The 19,511-nt window shown below is 39.7% G+C and overlaps 1 protein-coding gene across 5 annotated transcripts in view; it reads right to left on the reverse strand.

Annotated features, from left to right (window-relative positions):
- Positions 1-12,393: 12,393 nt before the first annotated feature.
- rnf144aa (ring finger protein 144aa) overlaps positions 12,394-19,511 on the reverse strand; it is an 87,519-nt gene continuing 80,401 nt past the window's right edge. For all 5 annotated transcript variants that reach the window (XM_073056858.1, XM_073056855.1, XM_073056854.1 and 2 more), the window contains 2 exons: positions 15,601-15,690; positions 12,394-14,169 (listed from right to left, as the gene is read on the reverse strand). In XM_073056858.1, coding sequence (XP_072912959.1) covers positions 14,038-14,169; positions 15,601-15,690 — 222 coding nt within the window. In that variant the 3' untranslated portion in view covers positions 12,394-14,037. The remainder of the gene's footprint in view (positions 14,170-15,600; positions 15,691-19,511) is intronic.

Below are 19,511 nucleotides of genomic sequence, written 5' to 3' on the forward strand. Positions count from 1 at the left end.
TTTGGACATGGAGTCAATTCCTTATGGCAGAACCAAGGTGAGGTGAGGCAGCCAGCCCCATTGCCAAGGGTGAGGAAGTCTCAAGATGCAATCAATTTAAATGCTGGGCTGAATTGGAAAGGTCAAGTACAGGCTGAATTGAAGCAGTGGGGCCCAGGCTCCAGAGCGTATCTATGTGAGTCAGTGAGCCTGATGTTTGGATGATGATTTAGGTGCCAGGCAAAATTGAGAAGGTCAGGGCTTCGGGGCCCAAGGTGAGAGATGGGCCAGTTCGACTTGTTGCTCTGTTTGGTGCTGAACTAAGGATCTGGGGAAAAACTCTCTTTGTGGACACTCAGAACGCTATTTTCTTGCATTTTTTGTTTGCATGAGTTTTTTCTCTCTGCAGATTGGGTGTTCAATTTTTTTGTATTGGGTTATTTTGGGTTTCTTCGTTTTGTGGCTGCCTGTTAAGAAGCCAAACCTCAATATTGGATAACGTATACATTCTTTGATAGTAAATGTACTTAGAAGTTTGAATTTTGGTGGGGTAGTTCCCAGAAGATGAAGAATTTGATGTTCATGCTGTCAGATTGTAGACTACCCAGAAAAATACGAGATGCCGTTTCTCTGCATTCTCTTGTGTCGCCACTATATGAGTCACGTAATGTGGTTTTCCTTCACTGTACTTGATTAAAAAAAAAAAAGCATTGGTAAGGAGATCTTATAAAGATCTGTGCTAATTTAACTGTGTCAGGAATAACAAGATGTCCATTTTCAGCTTAAACCAACTCTGTTGAACCAACCCTTCCTGCCAGTAAGAAAGAAAAATCAGAAGTGGGAGTGGGGGGAAGTCATTCATCTGTTTGAACCCTCTGCTGCTGTTTAAGATGTTGACTGATCTTCTTTTCCAGCAGATGCTGACTAACCTGGGTCTGGTGCAAACTCATGTTAAAAGTGTGATGAAACAGCTCCTGACATCGGCAAAGGCAACATTTCTAGTGTGTGTTCTTTAGAGTTCCTTGTTTATTTTTGCTCAGAATAGTTTGGAAGTGAGTGATGTGCTTTAAATCAAAGTGGATTCATATTGGCTGAAAAGTTTCCCCACATGTACCTACTACAGCTGCTGAGATAGGGAGTACAGTATTACTTAGGAAGCCAAAAAACATGCCCATATTTCCTTACTACTTCATGACAGTGAAGGTACTGTAGCCGCTCAGCCCACTGAGTCTAGGCTGGCTCATCGAACAATCCCACTCTTGCTTCAATTTCCCATTCCACTTACACAAGGGGCAATTTACCAACCTGCATGTCCTTGGAAGGTGGAATGAATCCAGAGCACCTGAGAGAGGGAGAGGACAGGATGGAGAACATTGAAACTCCACACAGACAGCATCCTAGGTTAGGACTGGAATGGTGAGGCATCAGGTCGAAAGTGCCACTGTACAGATATGCATACTACTGCCAGAGAGATCAGCTTCTCAAATATCTTCATTTCAAACTGTGATAATTTGATTGCAGATTCACTATTTCAGAAAATGTCTTATCCTTGCACTACAAAGTATCCTTGATTCTCACAAAACTGAATATTAAGGGAGGGAGATACTGGAGTAAAATGAGAGGAAATCAAATGAGACCTCCTCGCACACATCTCCTTACCCACTAACCATCTTTGGGTCAGAGCAAGTTCAGGTAGCAACACTGCATAGGATACATCTATCTAAAGATGAACAATCTGAGGATGAAAACAAGCAGAGAACAAAGGTGTTGCTGGCAAAGTTTGTGCAGTATTGTCTCAGAGTTTGGGAAACAAGTGAAAACGTGAAAGTTTGTGAATTCAATAGAATAACATCTTAAAGTTTGATGCCATGGTAGCGTAGTGAGCACCACAGCCTTTCCATTCCTTTCCTGTCCAAATTCGGGTTGTCAGAGTTTGGTGTTCAGTCCTCACATGGCTGTAAGGAATTTGTACATCCTCCCTGCAATTGCATCAGTTTCCTCCACGGGCTCCAGTTTCCTGACGTGGTCCAAAGATGTACTGGTTAGTAGGTTAATTTGTCCTGTGATTAGGCTAGTGTTAAATAGGTGGATTGCTGGGTGGTGTGACTCCATGAGCTGGAAGGACCAGTTCCACATAACTATATAACAATTACAGCAGGGAAACAGGCCATCTCAGCCCTTCTAGTCCATGGTGAACGCTTACTCTCACTTAGTCCCACCTACCCACACTCAGCCCATAACCCTCCATTCCTTTCCTGTCCATATACCTATCCAATTTTTTTTAAATGACAAAAACAAACCTGCCTCTACCACTTCTACCGGAAGCTCGTTCCACACAGCTACCACTCTCTGAGTAAAGAAGTTCCCCCTCGTGTTACCCCTAAACTTTTGCCCCTTAACTCTCAACTCATATCCTCAACTTTCAGCTGAATGTGCTGTATCTCTAAATAAAAGCATAAAAACTAAGGAGCCCAAAACCAAATTATAATTCAGAACTTTAGGCTGGAGGCTGGAAGAGAGATTGTTTTATAAAGGTACTTTAAACCTTGGAAAATCTTGGTGAAATGTCACAGGGCTGTGTGTATGAAGGCTCAACCCCAAGTTACTTGGGAGGCGACAGGACAAAACATGTCCAATACCGGAAACTAAGCAACCCCAAAGATCACAACAGTTATTTTGGGAACAATGCTAACAAACCCCATAACAGACAGAAACAGGAATTCCACAAGTGAGTGAAGTGCCATGGCACGTGAGAACAAAAAACAACCATACTACAGCAAAATGTCACAGAAAAGAATCACTAGCACACAAGTAGCTAGAAAGACCAATATCGGAGAGGGATAGCATAAATCAATTTGTTGGTGTTAATGAGTGCAAGCCCTGTGTTGGATTTAAATGGAATTTGGGCCACCTGTAAACTGGAGTTGCAATGATGCAGAATACACAACCAGTCACCTCCACTTCAAGCAAATTAAAAGCAGAATAGGTGAGCCAACAAATCAGGAATAAGCTCCTAGAGTTCCTGAGATTAATTTCAATATGGTAATAACAAACAATTATCATGAAAATAAAACATGCTCAACCTTACAGTGTACCTAGGAATGTTTTAAATGGCAAATGTTTTGCCTGAAAGTGTCTCATAAAAGAGAAGTAAAGCAAACTGGCCTGATGTTATTTCTGCTTGTGGTTTTACATCAGCTGAAAGTGATTGCTATAAATTTCTTCCAATCAGAGATGCATGTTAGCAGCAACTTGCAGCGAATAAGCAAGCTCAGCTATAGCTGCAGGTTATTATTCAGCATGGCTGGCTTTAACCAATTAGAAAAACCTAAATATCTCTACATATGGTGAACTGTTTGTCCAGAGGGAATTGATATTCAAAAAAACAGTAACATCTGATACCTGGTGTGTTGCATAAGGAGCAAATACTATCTTCTCAATCAATGCACACTGCTGTAGAGTTGTTTGTAGAAGCCAAATTTGCCTTTACAAGCCTTGAACATTCTACTTACACAATTTTCAATATGTGACATTTGTTTGGCTCATCAAACTTTGTCAAGTTACAAACAAAAGAAAATCTGCAGATGCCGGAAGTCCAAGCAACACTGACAAAATGCTGGAAGAATTCAGCAGGCCAGGCAGCATCCATGGAAAAGAGCACAGTTGATGTTTCGGACCCAGATCTCTCCTGCTGAAGGGATTCAGTCCAAAACATCAACTATACACTTTTTCATAGATGTTGCTTGACCTACTGAGTTCCTCCAGCTTTTTGTGTGTGTTGCTTGAACTTTGTCAAGTGATGAACTTAACTTTTGGCTAAGATTGCAGCCAGGCCTTGAATGGGGGTTTTATGTGTGTGATTATTATGTAATTCTATCAAAAGTGATGGATTTATTTGGCTACCACAGCAATTTTCAAAACTATTTCAAATCTTCATACTAGTTTGAAGAGCAAACAAACTAGTGTTTGAAAATGGAATGGAGATTGTCATCTTTCCATTGAGCTGAGGGTGCAAGGGCAGGTGACTTGTGACATCAACTCTGTATCAACAAAGAGAAGGTAAAGATGAGAATGCCACAAATCTCATCGAGAGATTCCATACAAAGAATAGATGTGAAATTTTATATCTTTTGAATTGGGATAATACTCCTTTTAAGGAAATATGATGCAAACTAAATTACATGGAAGCTGTAACTAGAAGACAATAAAAGATCTTTATTTAGCACAATTACAGCCTGTTATCCTTATAATTTCGTAACTGCAAAATAATCCCTTACAAGGAAGTCACAAGAGACTGCAGATGCTGGAATATGGAACATTACACAGAACATTGCAAGTTCTCGGCAGATCCAGCATGGATACTGCTTGACCCACTGAATTCTCCGTGTTTTTATTCTCCATTTTGTAAGGAGATAATTCTGATTCTGACATTACAGAGATCAACTTGTTTTGTGGCTGATAAGTATTACTTTGACTTCAGTACTGCCTTTACTGTAAGCTTTTGTTTTTCTTTCTGTATCGCATTTGTGCTAGTCCTAATGAAATGTTTTCTTGTGGCCTTGATTAGATGTACAGTGTCTTCTTGTTTGGGAATGCATATGTGAATACCTTGAGCTGAATGAGAAAGGAACACATAACAATTTTTTAAAGTAATTACGTATCAATACAGGGTGGATACTCATCCTGCACAGAGACTGATGGGTTGTAGGTGCAGGACATTGCTTCCTCATCTTGGTACAATACAGCAACCTCAAGGATTGGTATGAACGATTCTCAAAAACACGATTATTACAAACACACTAGGGGTACTGTCAATACACTCAGAAAAACTTTAGATCTTAAATCTGCTAAACATCAGAATTATTGGAAACATCGGAGTGTGACACTTTCTAATTAAAATTTAAGTCTATATTGTGAAAGGTTTTACAGCATGTCAAAGATTCCAGATCATAACCACGCTCTCAACAAAATTATTCATCCTTGCATCCCTGATCATTGAAATTACACAGTGGAATGCTAGCATTGGAAACTCAGTGATTTTTTAAAAATATTTCTTTTGCATCATATTTAAATGGGATATTTGTCTAGTCACTTAAATGAGTTAACACAGGGCAAGATATTTGTGCCCCACGATTTCTGACAATCTTTGAGTTCCTCTTTTTCTCACGTAATTTTTTTCTTAGCTCAAGCAGCTTTCAAATTATTGAAAAGCCCATGTTTTGGCTGCAGCAGGTGCATTTAAAAGTATTGCATTAGGATGCCAGTACTAAAGCCCCTGATACCCCAAGATATTTGTGCGTGCTGCTTTACTCTGTTTGAATCTTTTAACTGTGGGTGGGCTAACAAGTGCATTTCAATCTGGACAAACATGAGACAGTACATTTGAGGAAGGTAAACGAGGAAAGGAAACACACAATAAATAGATGGATTTTAAACAGAACACAAAAACAGACAAGCTCCAAGCAAACGGCTAGATTCTCAAAGGCTGAATTGAGTAGTGTGACATTTGAATACCAACCTTGATTATTAGTGTTCAAAGTTCACACTAACTATATACAACCTTTGAGATTATGGGAGCTAGAAGTTAATGCTACAACAGTATAAAATATTAGATAGGACAGAGTGTACTCTTCTAGTCTCCAGAATACAGGATTTGAAAACACCCAAGGTTTACATGAATATAGCCAGAAACAAAAAATGTTAATGGTGAAAGGTGATTGACTAGGCTAAGGTTGTTTTCTGTGGAACTGTAGAAGGTGAAGTTGTATACACAGGGTAATTATCTAGGAGAACTCATTAGCAGAGTATTACTCGAAGAAGTTAAACTGATTGCCTAAAGAAACCGTTGAGGCAGAAATCCTCATCACAGTGAAAAAGGTCCTGAATGAGTCATAACACAGAGCGCCAAGCACAGTGGGAAGCAAGGTTAGCCTAAATTACTCTATATAGGCTAGTATGAACATATGAGTATGAGTTGAATTACCTCTTCCCTGGTAGGAAATGACAAATAGCTCAAAGAGAACAAACACTTGCAGCATCAAAGGGAAAAACTCCACAGCCAGCAGAATTGCCTTTGACACACACTGATCAGTGAGACCTTACTACCTACAAAATCAGATCACCTAGCTCTGCCAATGACACTGAAGGGAGACCATTTGCTAAAACAAATCATGCTCATCTCCAAAGATAGTCACTGAATTGTTTACAATGCAAAGCAGCAGGATAGAGAGGACAATGAATGACACCTGCAGTAGCACAGCGCTCTACTGCAGAGCTGGCCTGATCCTGGGGGAAACTCAGTCATTTCACATGGGTCTAACAGCATGGCTAACTGAGCTCAATGGACAATACTGTTGATGCTGCTTCTGCAAATATCTCATCATGAATAGTCCTGATAAATAGTTAAGTCTAATAAATGATGACCAACATAGCTACTGATATTCATACTGGAGACAGATTTTACATACTTACTCTATGCAAAAGGATATTTGCATCTGAGCCATAGGCATCTATTTCAAAGACACATCTCTGAGGGAGATCCTTTCCCAGTGTACAGAGCTCAAAGAGAAATGTAGGACATCACCTTTCCAAACATTTATTATTACAGGCCACTTAAATGAAACTGAGTAGAAACCCTGATCTGTCTTACATCTCATTGCTACAGAACTTCACATACTTTCCACCTTCCTGAGGATGTAACGGTAAGTCAGTTTTGGGAATGGCATCCTTTTCTTTGTAAGAAAGACATGTTGCATTTGTGAGGATGCAGAGGACATTTACAAGGAAGAGAGGGTTGGATAACGCTACAAGTAAGAAAAATTTGGATAAACTTAACTAAGATTGATAAAATTATGAAGAACCTGATCAGAATAGGAAGGACTCACTACTCAACAATATGGTTAAAACTGGATGGCATGGATAAACAGAAAAACAAGTGGTAGGATTAGAAAGGAGACCAAGAGAAAAATATTCCACCCAGAGGGTTCTCAAAATCAGTCCAGAAAGGTGTAGAGGCAGAAAGCCTAAGCACATTTAAACAGAACTAGAGTGTGTATTTAAAGAGCTATTACCTACAGAGCTACTGACAATGCTGGACTAGGAGGGGATGTTGACTCTGCATGGAGGGGCAGTGACTTGAATAGATCCTAGTCACTCAGTGCTATTCAAAGAGCATCTCCAACGATGATGAATCACATGATAAAGTCGCCCATGTTACTTTACAAGGTTCCCAGTACACCATTATCAGTAAAGACAGAATGAAGGGTTGGGCCCAGTTGATGATCAGACAATGGGGGCCGGTTCTACATGGGAAGCTGAAGGTTGGAGACAAGTATTGAGTGGTCGGGGGAGGGCAGAGCTGAGGATATTAGCAGTGAGAGTGGGAGCAAACACCATTAAAACCATTTAAGGAAGAACTTACCTGAAAGATAGATGCCTCCAGTTCTCCAGTGGTGGGTCAGGTAAAGTCAGACTCTTTATCTAACACCTTAGTAGTTTGCAACCCTCTTGTAAAAGGCCTACATAAGTAAGTACAGGCCACACCACACAATAGCCTTGCACATGCAAATCAATTTTGAGAATGATCTCAAAGTACGCTATTGGAATACAAAGTAGGATTTCTATTAACACTATTAATTAGTGCACAATATGACTGAATAGAATTGCCAGGCCATTAATCCAAAAACAATGGAAAAGACACCCAAATCATACAACTGAGATGGTGCTAGATTGCTTCCTTTGTGAAGCTGGTGGTGGTTTTTAAAAATAATGCATATTTATTTTCATGATGAATAATCTGAATTTTTAATGGTATTATTGTTAGGAATAATCAGATGACTATTGGATCCTGCCCAGAACTGGGAGAGGTTCTGTTTCTAGCCTTTTCAGTACACTCCGATAGAGTTCATAGATATGTACAGTAAGGAACTAGGCCTTCAACCCAACTGGTCCATCAAAGCTCATCCCATTTGCAGTGCATGGCCCATAACCTTACAAACCTTTCCTATCCATGTCCAAACCTGTCCAAATTCAATTTGAAAATTCTCTAAAGATTTAGGACAACTTTAAGTTCTGGCAGCACAATGGAATTCCGAATATCTGCATCATTTTATTTTAAAAAAGATAAGATACCAATTATATATATTTAAAACACATTTAGTTATTTACAGGCAGGGTAGTCCATGCTTAGCAATACACAGAATGGAGATTATGAGAGCTCCCCATATTTACATGAGATTATAGAAATATTTTGCACTTGCAAGCTATGATTTAAATACAGATTATTACCTTTAACATTGACATGGTTCACAGAAGCATTTTAAGGCATAAAATAGAACCCTTAGCACAATACATACAGTAGATTACAAATTAGATATTGAGACTGGGCTTCAATCACCTGGCAGCGTTTTGGAGAGGAGGAGGAAGAATAAAGCTGACATTATTTGGACATTCCTTATCACTAACATATTAAAAAAACATACACAATAACATTTTGGCAACATTTCTGCATGGAAGCATAGCTATGAATAAACCATTAAAAGTTCTCAAGACAATTACCACCTTTTTGCTGTCATTAAAAGAACCAAAGAAAGAATAAAAGGCAATGTGTGGTGCAACACAAATTACAAGTTACCATGATTACATAAAAATATTCTAAGACCAAGTGTGCTTCCTGATGGAAAACTATTGTATTTACTCTTTTTCCTCTTAAAACATTTTTAAAGAAAAATATTCTTGGTAAACATATTATTCAGCATTAAATATATATGTACAGAAAGCAAGCAGAATATACCAAAGGCCAAAAATGAATCACTGACACAAAAATAACATCTCCAGACAAGCAGTGCGGATGCCATTAAACAGGATGTAGGTTAATACATGGAGAGAGAAAGGAATGAAACACAAGTCGATAGGGTGAGATGAAGCAGATCAGCTGTGATGTTTCTATGTAATTCAGTGTAAAATAAAAGGAGTCTTGCAGTTTTTAGATTATGTGCTCTTTTCAGTGAAGGATTATCCGGAAACATATGCACACAAGTTTCTGCAGTCATTTGTTGGCTCCTGCTTTCTGTGAGATATTTCACAAATTCAAAGAGCTTTAACAAATGTAGCAGGTCAGGCTACAATACCATACGACTTGCCATTTCTAACCAATTGTGGTAACTTGCAGCAAATTGAGAATGATATTTTAGGAAGCACTTCCTGCGATGCAGGAAACTGAGTCAAACCCTGAGCAGTTTGATTTGAAAGGTAGTATTGAATAAATGGGGGTGGTGTGGGTTATCTCATTATATTCCATTCCTTTATCACTTTGAGAAATCATCCCAAAAAACAGGTGCAGATTGCTGGTTTCCATCCTTCTTAACTACCTACTTCTATTGTACATTCATTGTGTGTTAAAGTCAGGGTGCACTGAGAATCCGCATTCCCATTAGCTTACACACACAGTGGATTCTGGTTAATCGGGACACAGCAGGACCACTACATTTTGGCCCAATTAGGGAACTAACACAATTAGCCTAAGTTTGATAGAAATAGTTTAAAAGGTATAAAAAAAACACAAACTACCATTTTACTGAGTAACAAATTATGTATTTAAATGAATTACAGAACAAATTAGAACACTACTAATACAAGTGGTTGCATATCCGATAATGACTGAAAACCTGTGTGGGAGGGTTTTTAAAAGTGGAAAGGCTATAACACTGGGGCAGATCCACTCTCGACCTCGACAGTCTGGGTCTAGTGGTACAATTGGTCATCACGACTGGGTTATAATGGCTTCCTTGGCTGCAGTGAATGATATGATTTCTCTTGTGCCTCATCATGCCCTTCAGTCTCAATGGAGTGGTGCAGAACCACCTCCTGGCCTTATCCACCCATTCCACCAGAGCTGGCTTTCCATGCAGGGATGAGTATGTCCCCACCTCATTTCTTTGACAAACTTCTATAGATAGAGAGAGTCCTGACTGGTTGCATCATAGCCTTGTACGGAAGTACCAAAGCCCAGTAACAGAAAAGTCTACAGACTTGTGATGGACTGGGTGGATACAGCCCACACCATCACAGGCAAAACACTCCCACCATTGAACACATTTACATGCAGGACTCCCACAAGAGAGCAGCATCTATCATCAAGAACCCCATCATCCAGGTCATGTTCTCTTCTTGCTACTACTATTGGGCAGGAGGTACAGGGGCCTTAGGTCCCACACCACTCAGTTCAGGAACAGTTATTACCCTGCAAACATTAGGCTCCTGAAATGGAGTGCATAACTTAAAACTTGCCATAATTCTCTGTTGATTCCACAACCTACAGTTCACTTTCAAGGACTCTACAACTCATGTTCTCAGTATTATTTTATTTTTATTTCCAGTTTGTCTGCCTTTGCACATTCATTGTCAGTCTTTATGTAGAGTGTTCCATAAATTCTATAGTATTTCTCTATTTTCCTGTAAATGCCTGCAAAAAAAAACTAATCTCAAAGTAGTTAGTGTATGGTAACATATATGTACTTTGATAATAAATTTACTTTGACTTTAGTCTTTGTATGGGTTATGCTCATCTGGCAATTTTTTTCCATTTACACAAATTATAAATTGTTAATAGATCTTTTGATCTAATGGAAAGTATTTCTTAATCTGGGCCAATCAAAAAATTGGTGGAAGTTTCTGACAGCAAAACAGCAAAAATAGGAATAGACACTACAGAAGGAATCATCTTACATTGTACAACTGACAATTACCCAGCTAAGCAGAAGATAAGCTTAATAACCACACCAAAAGTTACTGTGTGATAATTTAGTTGTTTAGTCCTTCACTGTTTAATAAATCTGTTTGGGAAAAACAACTGTATTAAGCAGTAAAGATGAAAAGAGTGAAACTATGCCTCCATTCAATCCTCGAATATGCAACACTATTACTCAGCAAGTGAAAGTGACATACAGAGCTCCAAATCCCACAGAAATATCCCTGTAAGAACACAATGGCAATGTTATCCCACAATCCTATAACTATCTGCAAGTTGTCGAAGGCAAGCCAATGTTGCGTTACTAAATAAGAAACTAACTCTGTGCACAATAATTGTTTTGACTTAAAGAAATGGAAGTTAAAACCATAAAACACTTCATGATGGCATTGTTAAAAATAATAACAGAAGTGCAAAGACAACTCAACTAGAGCAACACACAAAGTGCTGGAGAAACTCAGCGAGTCAGGTAGCATCAATTTTGAAAAATGGACAGCCATTGTTTTGGGTCAAGATTCTTCATCTGGACTGAGAAATAGAACAGAGACAGCCAGCATAAAAAGGTGGAAGAAATGGGTAGAGCAAGAACTGCTAGGTAATAGGCATATCCAGGTGATGAAACTGATAGACCAGCTACTTCCCTCCATAGATGCTGTCTGATACACAGAACTCCTCCAGCTTTTTGTGTGTTGCTCAACATTCCAGCATCTGCAATATGTTGTGTCTCCACAACCCAATTAGAATTTTTTCTATCCCCTACAGGCCCAATCCCCACCCCAATTCTGTCAAAAGAAATCACAATATTCCTTAGTTCAACTTAGTATCTGCTTCCTACAAAAAATGCTAGAGGAACTCAGCAGGCCAGGCAGCATCTATAGGAAAAAGTACAGTTGACTTTTCGGGCTGAAACCCTTCAGCAGGACTGGAGAGAAAATAAACTGAGGAGTAGATTTAAAAGGTGGGGGGAGGGGACAGAGAAACACAAGGTGATTGGTCAACCCTGGACGGGGAGGGATGAAGTAAAGGGCTGGCAAGTTGATTGGTAAAAGAGACAGAAGGCCATGGAAGAAAAAGGGGGAGGAGCACCAGAGGGAGGTGATGGGCAAGGAAGGAGATAAGGTGGAGAGCGGGAAAATGTGATGGGGAATGGTGAAGTGGGGGGGCGTAATTGGAAGTCTGAGAAATTGATGTTCATGCCATCAGGTTGGAGGCTACCCAAATGGAATACAAGATGCTGTTCATCCAACTTGAGTGTGGCCTCATCACAACAGTGGAGGAGGCCATGGAGAGATATATCGGAATAGGAACGGGAATTAAAACGGGTGACCACTATTGTGATGAGGCCACACACAAGTTGGAAGAACAACACCTTATATTCTGTTTGAGTAGCCTCCAACCTGATGGCATGAACATCAATTTCTCAAACTTCCAATTACGCCCCCCACTTCACCATTCCCCATCACATTTTCCCGCTCTCCACCTTATCTCCTTGCCTGCCCATTGCCTCCCTCTGGTGCTCCTCCCCCTTTTTTTCTTCCATGGCCTTCTGTCTCCTTCACCAATCAACTTGCCAGCCCTGTACTTCATCCCTCCCCGTCCAGGTTTCACCTATCACCTTGTATTCCTCTCTCCCCTCCCCCCACCTTTTAAATCTATTCCTCAGCTTCTCTTCTCCAGTCCCACCAAAGGGCTCAACCCGAAATGTCGACTGTACTTTTTCCCATAGATGCTGCCTGGTCTGCCAAGTTCCTCCAGCATTTTGTGTGTGTTGCTCAGATTTCCAGCATCTGCAGATTTTCTCCTGTTTATTCTGCTTCCTAGTTTGTACTCCTGTGTTTGGCTTAATTTGCATTTCCACTAAAATTGTGTTCACTGTCTAACTCTGAAAATAAACTTGATAAAAAAAAGCCATCTAATTTTTGTTCTTTGTTACCATAGCCATTCATAATAATTTATTAATGTAAAGATTATTTTTTAAAGTTAGAATAAAATCTCTTACAACTAAAATGGAGATAAATCAAAATGTACTGCAAGAACTTTGTAACTAAAACATCCAAACAGTCATAAATGCAGAGCTCACTGGCATGACTCAATTTCACTCCTCAGTGTGTTATATTTTTAGTGATTCCAATCACTTGTTATCTAAATTTGTTTCAGAATCCTGGTACAATGAAAAAATCCGCAAGATAATTAATTCATGCTTCCAATTACTAGGCATTCATCTTTCAACTACACAAACCCAACAATAATTTTAAGGAGTCATAATGATTTAAAATTAATAGATTATGAGCCTGTTGTATTGATATATATCACAAAATGTATTTGCTAAAATCTAAAAAGCATTTTATAAATGTTTTAGGGCACATCATTTTCCTTTTATCAATTCAGACTTAATTTGTAAGGTTTGAGTTGTCAGAACGAGTGAAAATTCACATAATTTATGCTTAGTGCAAAACAGCATCTTTTGAGGAATGAATTTCAATAAACATCATTCTCACATTAAGACCATGATAGGTGTGGCATGGTTTTGCATTTTCACAGTCCCATAGTTATTAATCAGTCTCTAATCAGCACTCAAAATTATAGATACATTACTACAATTTTCTAATAAGAATCAATGCACCTTTATGTATTCAGAGAATAAACATGGCAATATTATTTTCAAGTCTACATATGGCATGAAAAAAAAATCAAAGGACTTAGAAATGATGAAACCGTTAGATCCCCAATTAAAATAGTCAAAAATGCCTTTTGAAAGAAATTGATACAGAAAATTTGACCTTAGTCTCTTTATAGAAAAGGATGTGGGCTTTTTCATGTTAAAAAAATAATTCTGATAGAACTTGCAATCGTAACTGAATGCCTTCTCTCTATTTCTCCTGAAACATCAGCTTGCTTCTCATCCATGCTCTGTTTACTCCAAAACTGCACATTTTCCTTCTTGATACAATCAATAAATCTAGCACTTTAGTGTACAGCTGTACACGATCAAGTGCACCGCTTCTTTTAGAACCATTCAAGAAAGTATACTTTTAAGCTTGCTTCACATATTCCAGAAGTTTGTGCAGTATACCATTTTCCAGTGTGCTCTCTTGGACTAAACTGTCCCTAGTATGATCTAACTGCCTCTTTTCTGCACTTAAAAAAAATCACTGCTCTCTCACAGACCCTGGACTTGTGCAAGGTGGAAAATAAATGCTTACACTGGGAAGTATTATGAGACAAAAATCAGACATTTTGAGATGATAGTTATGTAGGAAAGAACGTTCATAGAATTCCATCCTCCAGTTTTCTTTATCGGGGCATCATGCTTATGTTGGTAAAGGATCATCATCCCCTTTGTTACATTTACACTTGCAGCAGAGGACAAACGGCGTGGCAAGCAGAAGGAAAGGAGATGCTACTAATAGCAAAAGGCCAAAGCCTGCAAATATTCCAACTACCTAGAAGAAAGAAGATAAAATATGATTGTTGCAGTCTGCAATAATAAAGAAAAATGAAAACTCTCATCCAATAATTTTAAACGAGGCAATCACTAGTGAAAATGGACCAAAGATCTCTTTATTGTCTTTTTGTAACCCATTTGTATTAATTGTAACAATAATATAATCAAATGCAGTGGACAGACATAAGGGTTGAAAAATAAGGAAAAAGTATGTGATTGCAGTGGAAATTTGTGTCTTATAACTTGACAATCCTCACAGCCACAGAGTTTTCCATCTAGCAGTCACAACCATCCTTTCTTCACTCAATTTTGTAGCAATGTGTCTGAGTTCTAAATTAAGCAGCTATTTTAGCACAGGATGAAAAGGTCAAAAGACCTCAAGCCCATACCGTCTTGAAACTGCACTGGTAAACCAGATGCTGGGCTGTCAGATACATTCTTTGAAAAGTTAAAACCAGCACAAATTCCAACAGACTTCAAAGCAATATACTGTATGTCATCAGAAAACTCCTTTTTGTATGGAATACACAAACACTATTAGATTTTAAGTTTTCAATTATTTTATTTAATGAGATACAGTGTAGAACAGGCAGGCCTTTCCTGCCCTTCTAGAAGCACTACCCATCAACCCCTCCGATTTAACCCTAGCCTAATCACGGGGCAATTTACAATGACCAAATAGCCTACCAACTGGTATGTCTGTAGACTGCAGGAATAACCTGGAGGACTTGGAGAAAACTCACATGGTCATGGGGAGAACTTCCGAACTCCTAACAGTCAGTGGCAGAAATTGAACCCGAGTCACTGGTACTGAAAATTGTTGCACTAACCATTAATTTACTATGCTGCCCCAAATTATTTATCATATATTGTAATTATGTATTGTTCTTTTAAAAATTTGCAGCTACTGTCAATCTGAAATAAAACAAGAAGTGCTGGCAAGTCTCACAAGTCAGGAGAGAGAAAAGGAATTACAGTTTCGGGTCAAACACCAACTTTTAGAATACCTCCTTCTTCAGCTGCATGCCATTCTGAAGTTGACTAGGTGATGCTAGTGCACAGGACAACAAACTGGCTGAGGAATCTGCCTGGATAACCAGTAGCTTGAGGTGGAGCCTCCCAAACCTGATCATCGTTGGTCCAACTTAGTGTTTGGCAATTGAGCTTGGAGTTGGCAATGCATCCACTGAAGTTGATGCATTGGTGGTTAAAAAGTCCAACTTCATGTACTGACACCATCAGTGACCAAGTCTCTGGGTTATTATGGAGAGTATACATGATGCAATGGTCTACCTTTGCTGTTGTTTTTATGTAAAAATGCCAGCTGCATCTTTTAAACTGTTTCATACTTTTGAATGTCTTACAGCCATCATAAGTGGTCTCCAATTCACAATCAAAACTTTGTAAATGTCAAGCAAATATCACTGACCTGGGTTCTGTGCCAAATGACAGAGGCACGTGTATGGCCAAGCTTGTTTCGACAAGGTCCTTTATCATAGTGAATTAATAGGAAGTCATCCTATTTAAAACAAACAGATTTAAAAGATTTACATTCTTTTACTCAAAGCAAAATCCAGTTAACACTGTACAAGATAATCTTTTTTAAATGTATTCCAATTTTAAACTTGAATTTCATCTCTTCCAACAAATTAAAATGATTAGTATTTTTATTTACAATGTCTTGCGACATTGTTTCCCCTCCCCCCCCCCAGACTGTTTTTAACCTCCTGCTAGCTTTATTTTTTTTCCACTCGCCTCTTAGGATTTGCAAAACATGACAAATACACAGTGGGGCAAGGGAGAGAAGAACAGACCGCTGAAAGCCAACAATGGACTGCCCAGTTAGGTATATAAAAAGGCAGCTGGCTCAGCACTGCAAAAATATTCCAGTGTTCTATTGCTACTTTCTAAAATAAAACTATGAGGTAACTTGTTTTAAATTAGTGTCTCACATTTAGTCACACGTCAACCAGTAGGACCCATTCTGTTAAGTGATAAACATAGAAAATTCACAACAGCATACAATACCTAACGGCGACTCCTTTACTTGTATCTTCGGAAACAGCTCTATTTCTATCTTTAATATGTCTGTGTTTTTCTTTCAGGGTTCTTTTGAAGACCCTGACCTGGAATTACACGCTGACTTTGGGTCTTTGCGGGAATGGGACCCGCTCTCAGGGCTTCACAACTGGCCGTTATTTGATATGCCAAGTATGCGGCCTAGGAGATCAGCTCGCTTCCAGAGTTCAGGGATTTCAGGGCTGTGGAGACGGGCGGACCGGAGGTTGGTACCTCTGCAGGAATCCAGTATGTCGTGGGAGCCAGAAGATCGAAAGCAGCGAGCTGGCTACATGCCCAGAGACCCGAGTTCTTTGGACATAGAGCTCGGAAAAAGTGACAAAAAAGGCCTTTTAACATCATAAACCAGCGAGTTGTTTGTTATGTCTCCCCTCTTGCTGTGAAATGGAGACACCTCTTTTTCCTTTATTAGGGAGAGAGAGAGAGCCTGTGGTATATCGAATACTGGGCGAACAAGTAGTCTTTGGGGTACTGCAAGTCTGTGTCTTTACTGCACATTTGAGTGTTCGGTGGTGGGTGCTGATGCCTTTCTTATGCTTGTGAGGGAGAGGGGTTTGGTGCTTTGCTGCTGCTTACACAAGGGGGGAGCAGGGGGGACTTTGGGGTTCTAACATTTAACTGCCATTCATTCTTTGGGGGAACTCTTCTGTTTTGGTGGATGGTTGCAAAGAAAAAGTATTTCAGGATGTATATTGTATATATTTCTCTGACAGTAAATGCACCTTTGAAACCAGCAGGCCACACATAGACCCAAGATCTACAGACTAGGAAAGCCTCACTCTCCTGAAGGAATCTGCATTGAAGTTCACTGATTTTATTAAGTCAAGGCACAAGGATATACTTGGCCATGCTTCACAAGCTTCTCTGGTGCTGGAGAAGGATAACATGTCCGACTTGGCTCCAAATCCTGACACCACCCCTTTGCTGGAGTACAAGCATGAGAGTAGGGTCTCTGCTTGTAATATCGGAAATTATGGCCATTAGCTTTATCAGGGACATTTAACTACAAGTTATTTATCCCCAGAGTCCCCTGCAATCATGTACTTTATGCTAACATTACCAGCCTCTACATCCAAAGTAACACCCTTGGCCATTTCTACTAGATCCAAAAGAACTCCACCATCCATCACATTCTCCTCACTTTCTGCCTTCCAAAGGGACCACTCTTTCCAAGATTCCTTAGCCTGCTTAACCCTTCCCACCTTGCCTTTCTTGTCCCATGACAATTTCCCCTGCAACCATAGGATAGACGACACCTGTCCCAGAACCTCCTCCTTCACCATCATCCAGAGGCCTAACCTGCCATTCCAGGTGAAGCAGAGATTCACTGCACCTCTTCCAACTTGGTCCATTACCTCCCGTGCTCAAGATGTGGCCAACTCTACATTGGCAAGACCAAGCAAAGACCGGTCAGCCATTTAGAAATGTATCAGTGCTCTGTCTACAATGGCCATCTTAAACTTCCAGTAACACCTTAATTCAACTCTTCTTCAGATTCCCACTTCAACCCGTCTGTCCTCAGCCTTCTTCACTGCAATGTGAGGCCCCACACTCACTCAATGAACAACACCTCAGCTTCCACTTAAAAAAAACCCACAGCCCAGTGGTAAATTGGTCTATTATTGTCACATTTACCAAGGTGCAGTGATACCATCCATACAGATTAATGCATTAAAACAGTGCACTGAGTGAGTACAAGGTAAAACATTAGCAGAATGGAGAAAAGTATCAGTTACAGAGGAAGTACAGTGCAGGTAGACAAAAAGGTGTAAGGTCATAATGAGGTGGACTTTCAATAAGAGTCCATCTTATTGTTCTAGGGGAGAACTCAATAGTCTTATAAAGAGTGGATAGATGTTGTTCTTCAACCTGGATACACATGTTTGCAGGTTATTTTATCCTCTGCCAAAAGGAGCACATGCACCATTCCCATCACAATGTCAAAGACCAGTTCATTTTTTTGTGCTGACATTGAGGAAAAGCCTGCTGCCATGACGCCATGTTATTGAGCTCTCTATCTTCTTCCTGTACTCTTAGATTCAGCCCATTTCAGTGGTATCATCTACAAACTTGTCAATGGAGTTGGAGCAGAATCTGAACATGCAGTTGTCAGTGCATAGTGAGTAGAATAGAGGACTGAGAATGGAGTCTTGTGGAACACCAGTGTTGAGAATAATCGTGCTGGAGGTGTTGCTGCCTACCCTTACTGATTGCAGTCTGTTGGTCATTAGGTCTGGCATCCAATTGCAAAGGGAGGCACTGAGTCCCAGGTCTGAGAGTTTGGAGATGAATTTGTTTGGAATCATAGTTTTGATATGAAAATTGGATTTCCAGTTTCAGGTAATCAACTCCACGTGTGTTTCTTTCTCAGTCCCACTAATCCACTAGGGGTCTGTCTCGTTTTGCTCTCCTCTTCCATCCTGCACCATCCCCCACCCATGTTACTAAGACTCAATATCCTTTTACTCCTGGTTCCATCTCGTCTTTCACCCACATTATCTATCCTTCTACAGTTTGTAGGTTTCTGCTCCCTTGGCCAACCCATCTTATCCCTTCCCCCAACTGGCTCCATATGCCCATCACCATTATATGGTTCCACATATTACCAGCCAGGCTCTGTCTCACCATCACCCCTATATATTGGCTACTTCCCCTCTACACTTTCAGTCTTCATGCACATCTTGCCCCAAAACATTGGCCATTTCTTTGTGTCCACAGATGTTGCCTGACCAACTGAATTCTCTCAGCAGTTTATTTTAAACTCTAAATTCTAAGATCTGCAGATATTTCTGTATCAAGTCATTTTTATTGTCATTTCAACCATAACTGCTGGTACAGTACACAGTAAAAACAAAACAACATTCCTCCAGGACCATGGTGCTACATGAAACAACACAAAACTACACTAGACTAGGTGAAACAACACAAAACTACATTAGGCTTCAGACCTACACCGGACTACATAAAGTGCACAAAATAGTGCAAGACAGTACAATAGTTAATAAATAAGGCAACTGACACAATAAAGGGCAAATTACAATATAATAATAAATGATGTAAATGTAAACAATGTTTTAGCAGGAATTGAGAAGAAATGAGCAAAAATTGCAAAGGGAGTGGTTTCAAAGGCAACAACGAGTGAATCTGCAGATGCTGGAAATAAATAAAAACACAAAATGCTGGCAGAACTCAGCAGGCCAGACAGCATCTATGGGAGGAGGTAGTGACGACGTTCCAGGCCGAAACCCTTCATCAGGAGTG

Source organism: Hemitrygon akajei, chromosome 9, assembly GCF_048418815.1.
Source record: "Hemitrygon akajei chromosome 9, sHemAka1.3, whole genome shotgun sequence".
Lineage (NCBI taxonomy): Eukaryota > Metazoa > Chordata > Chondrichthyes > Myliobatiformes > Dasyatidae > Hemitrygon > Hemitrygon akajei.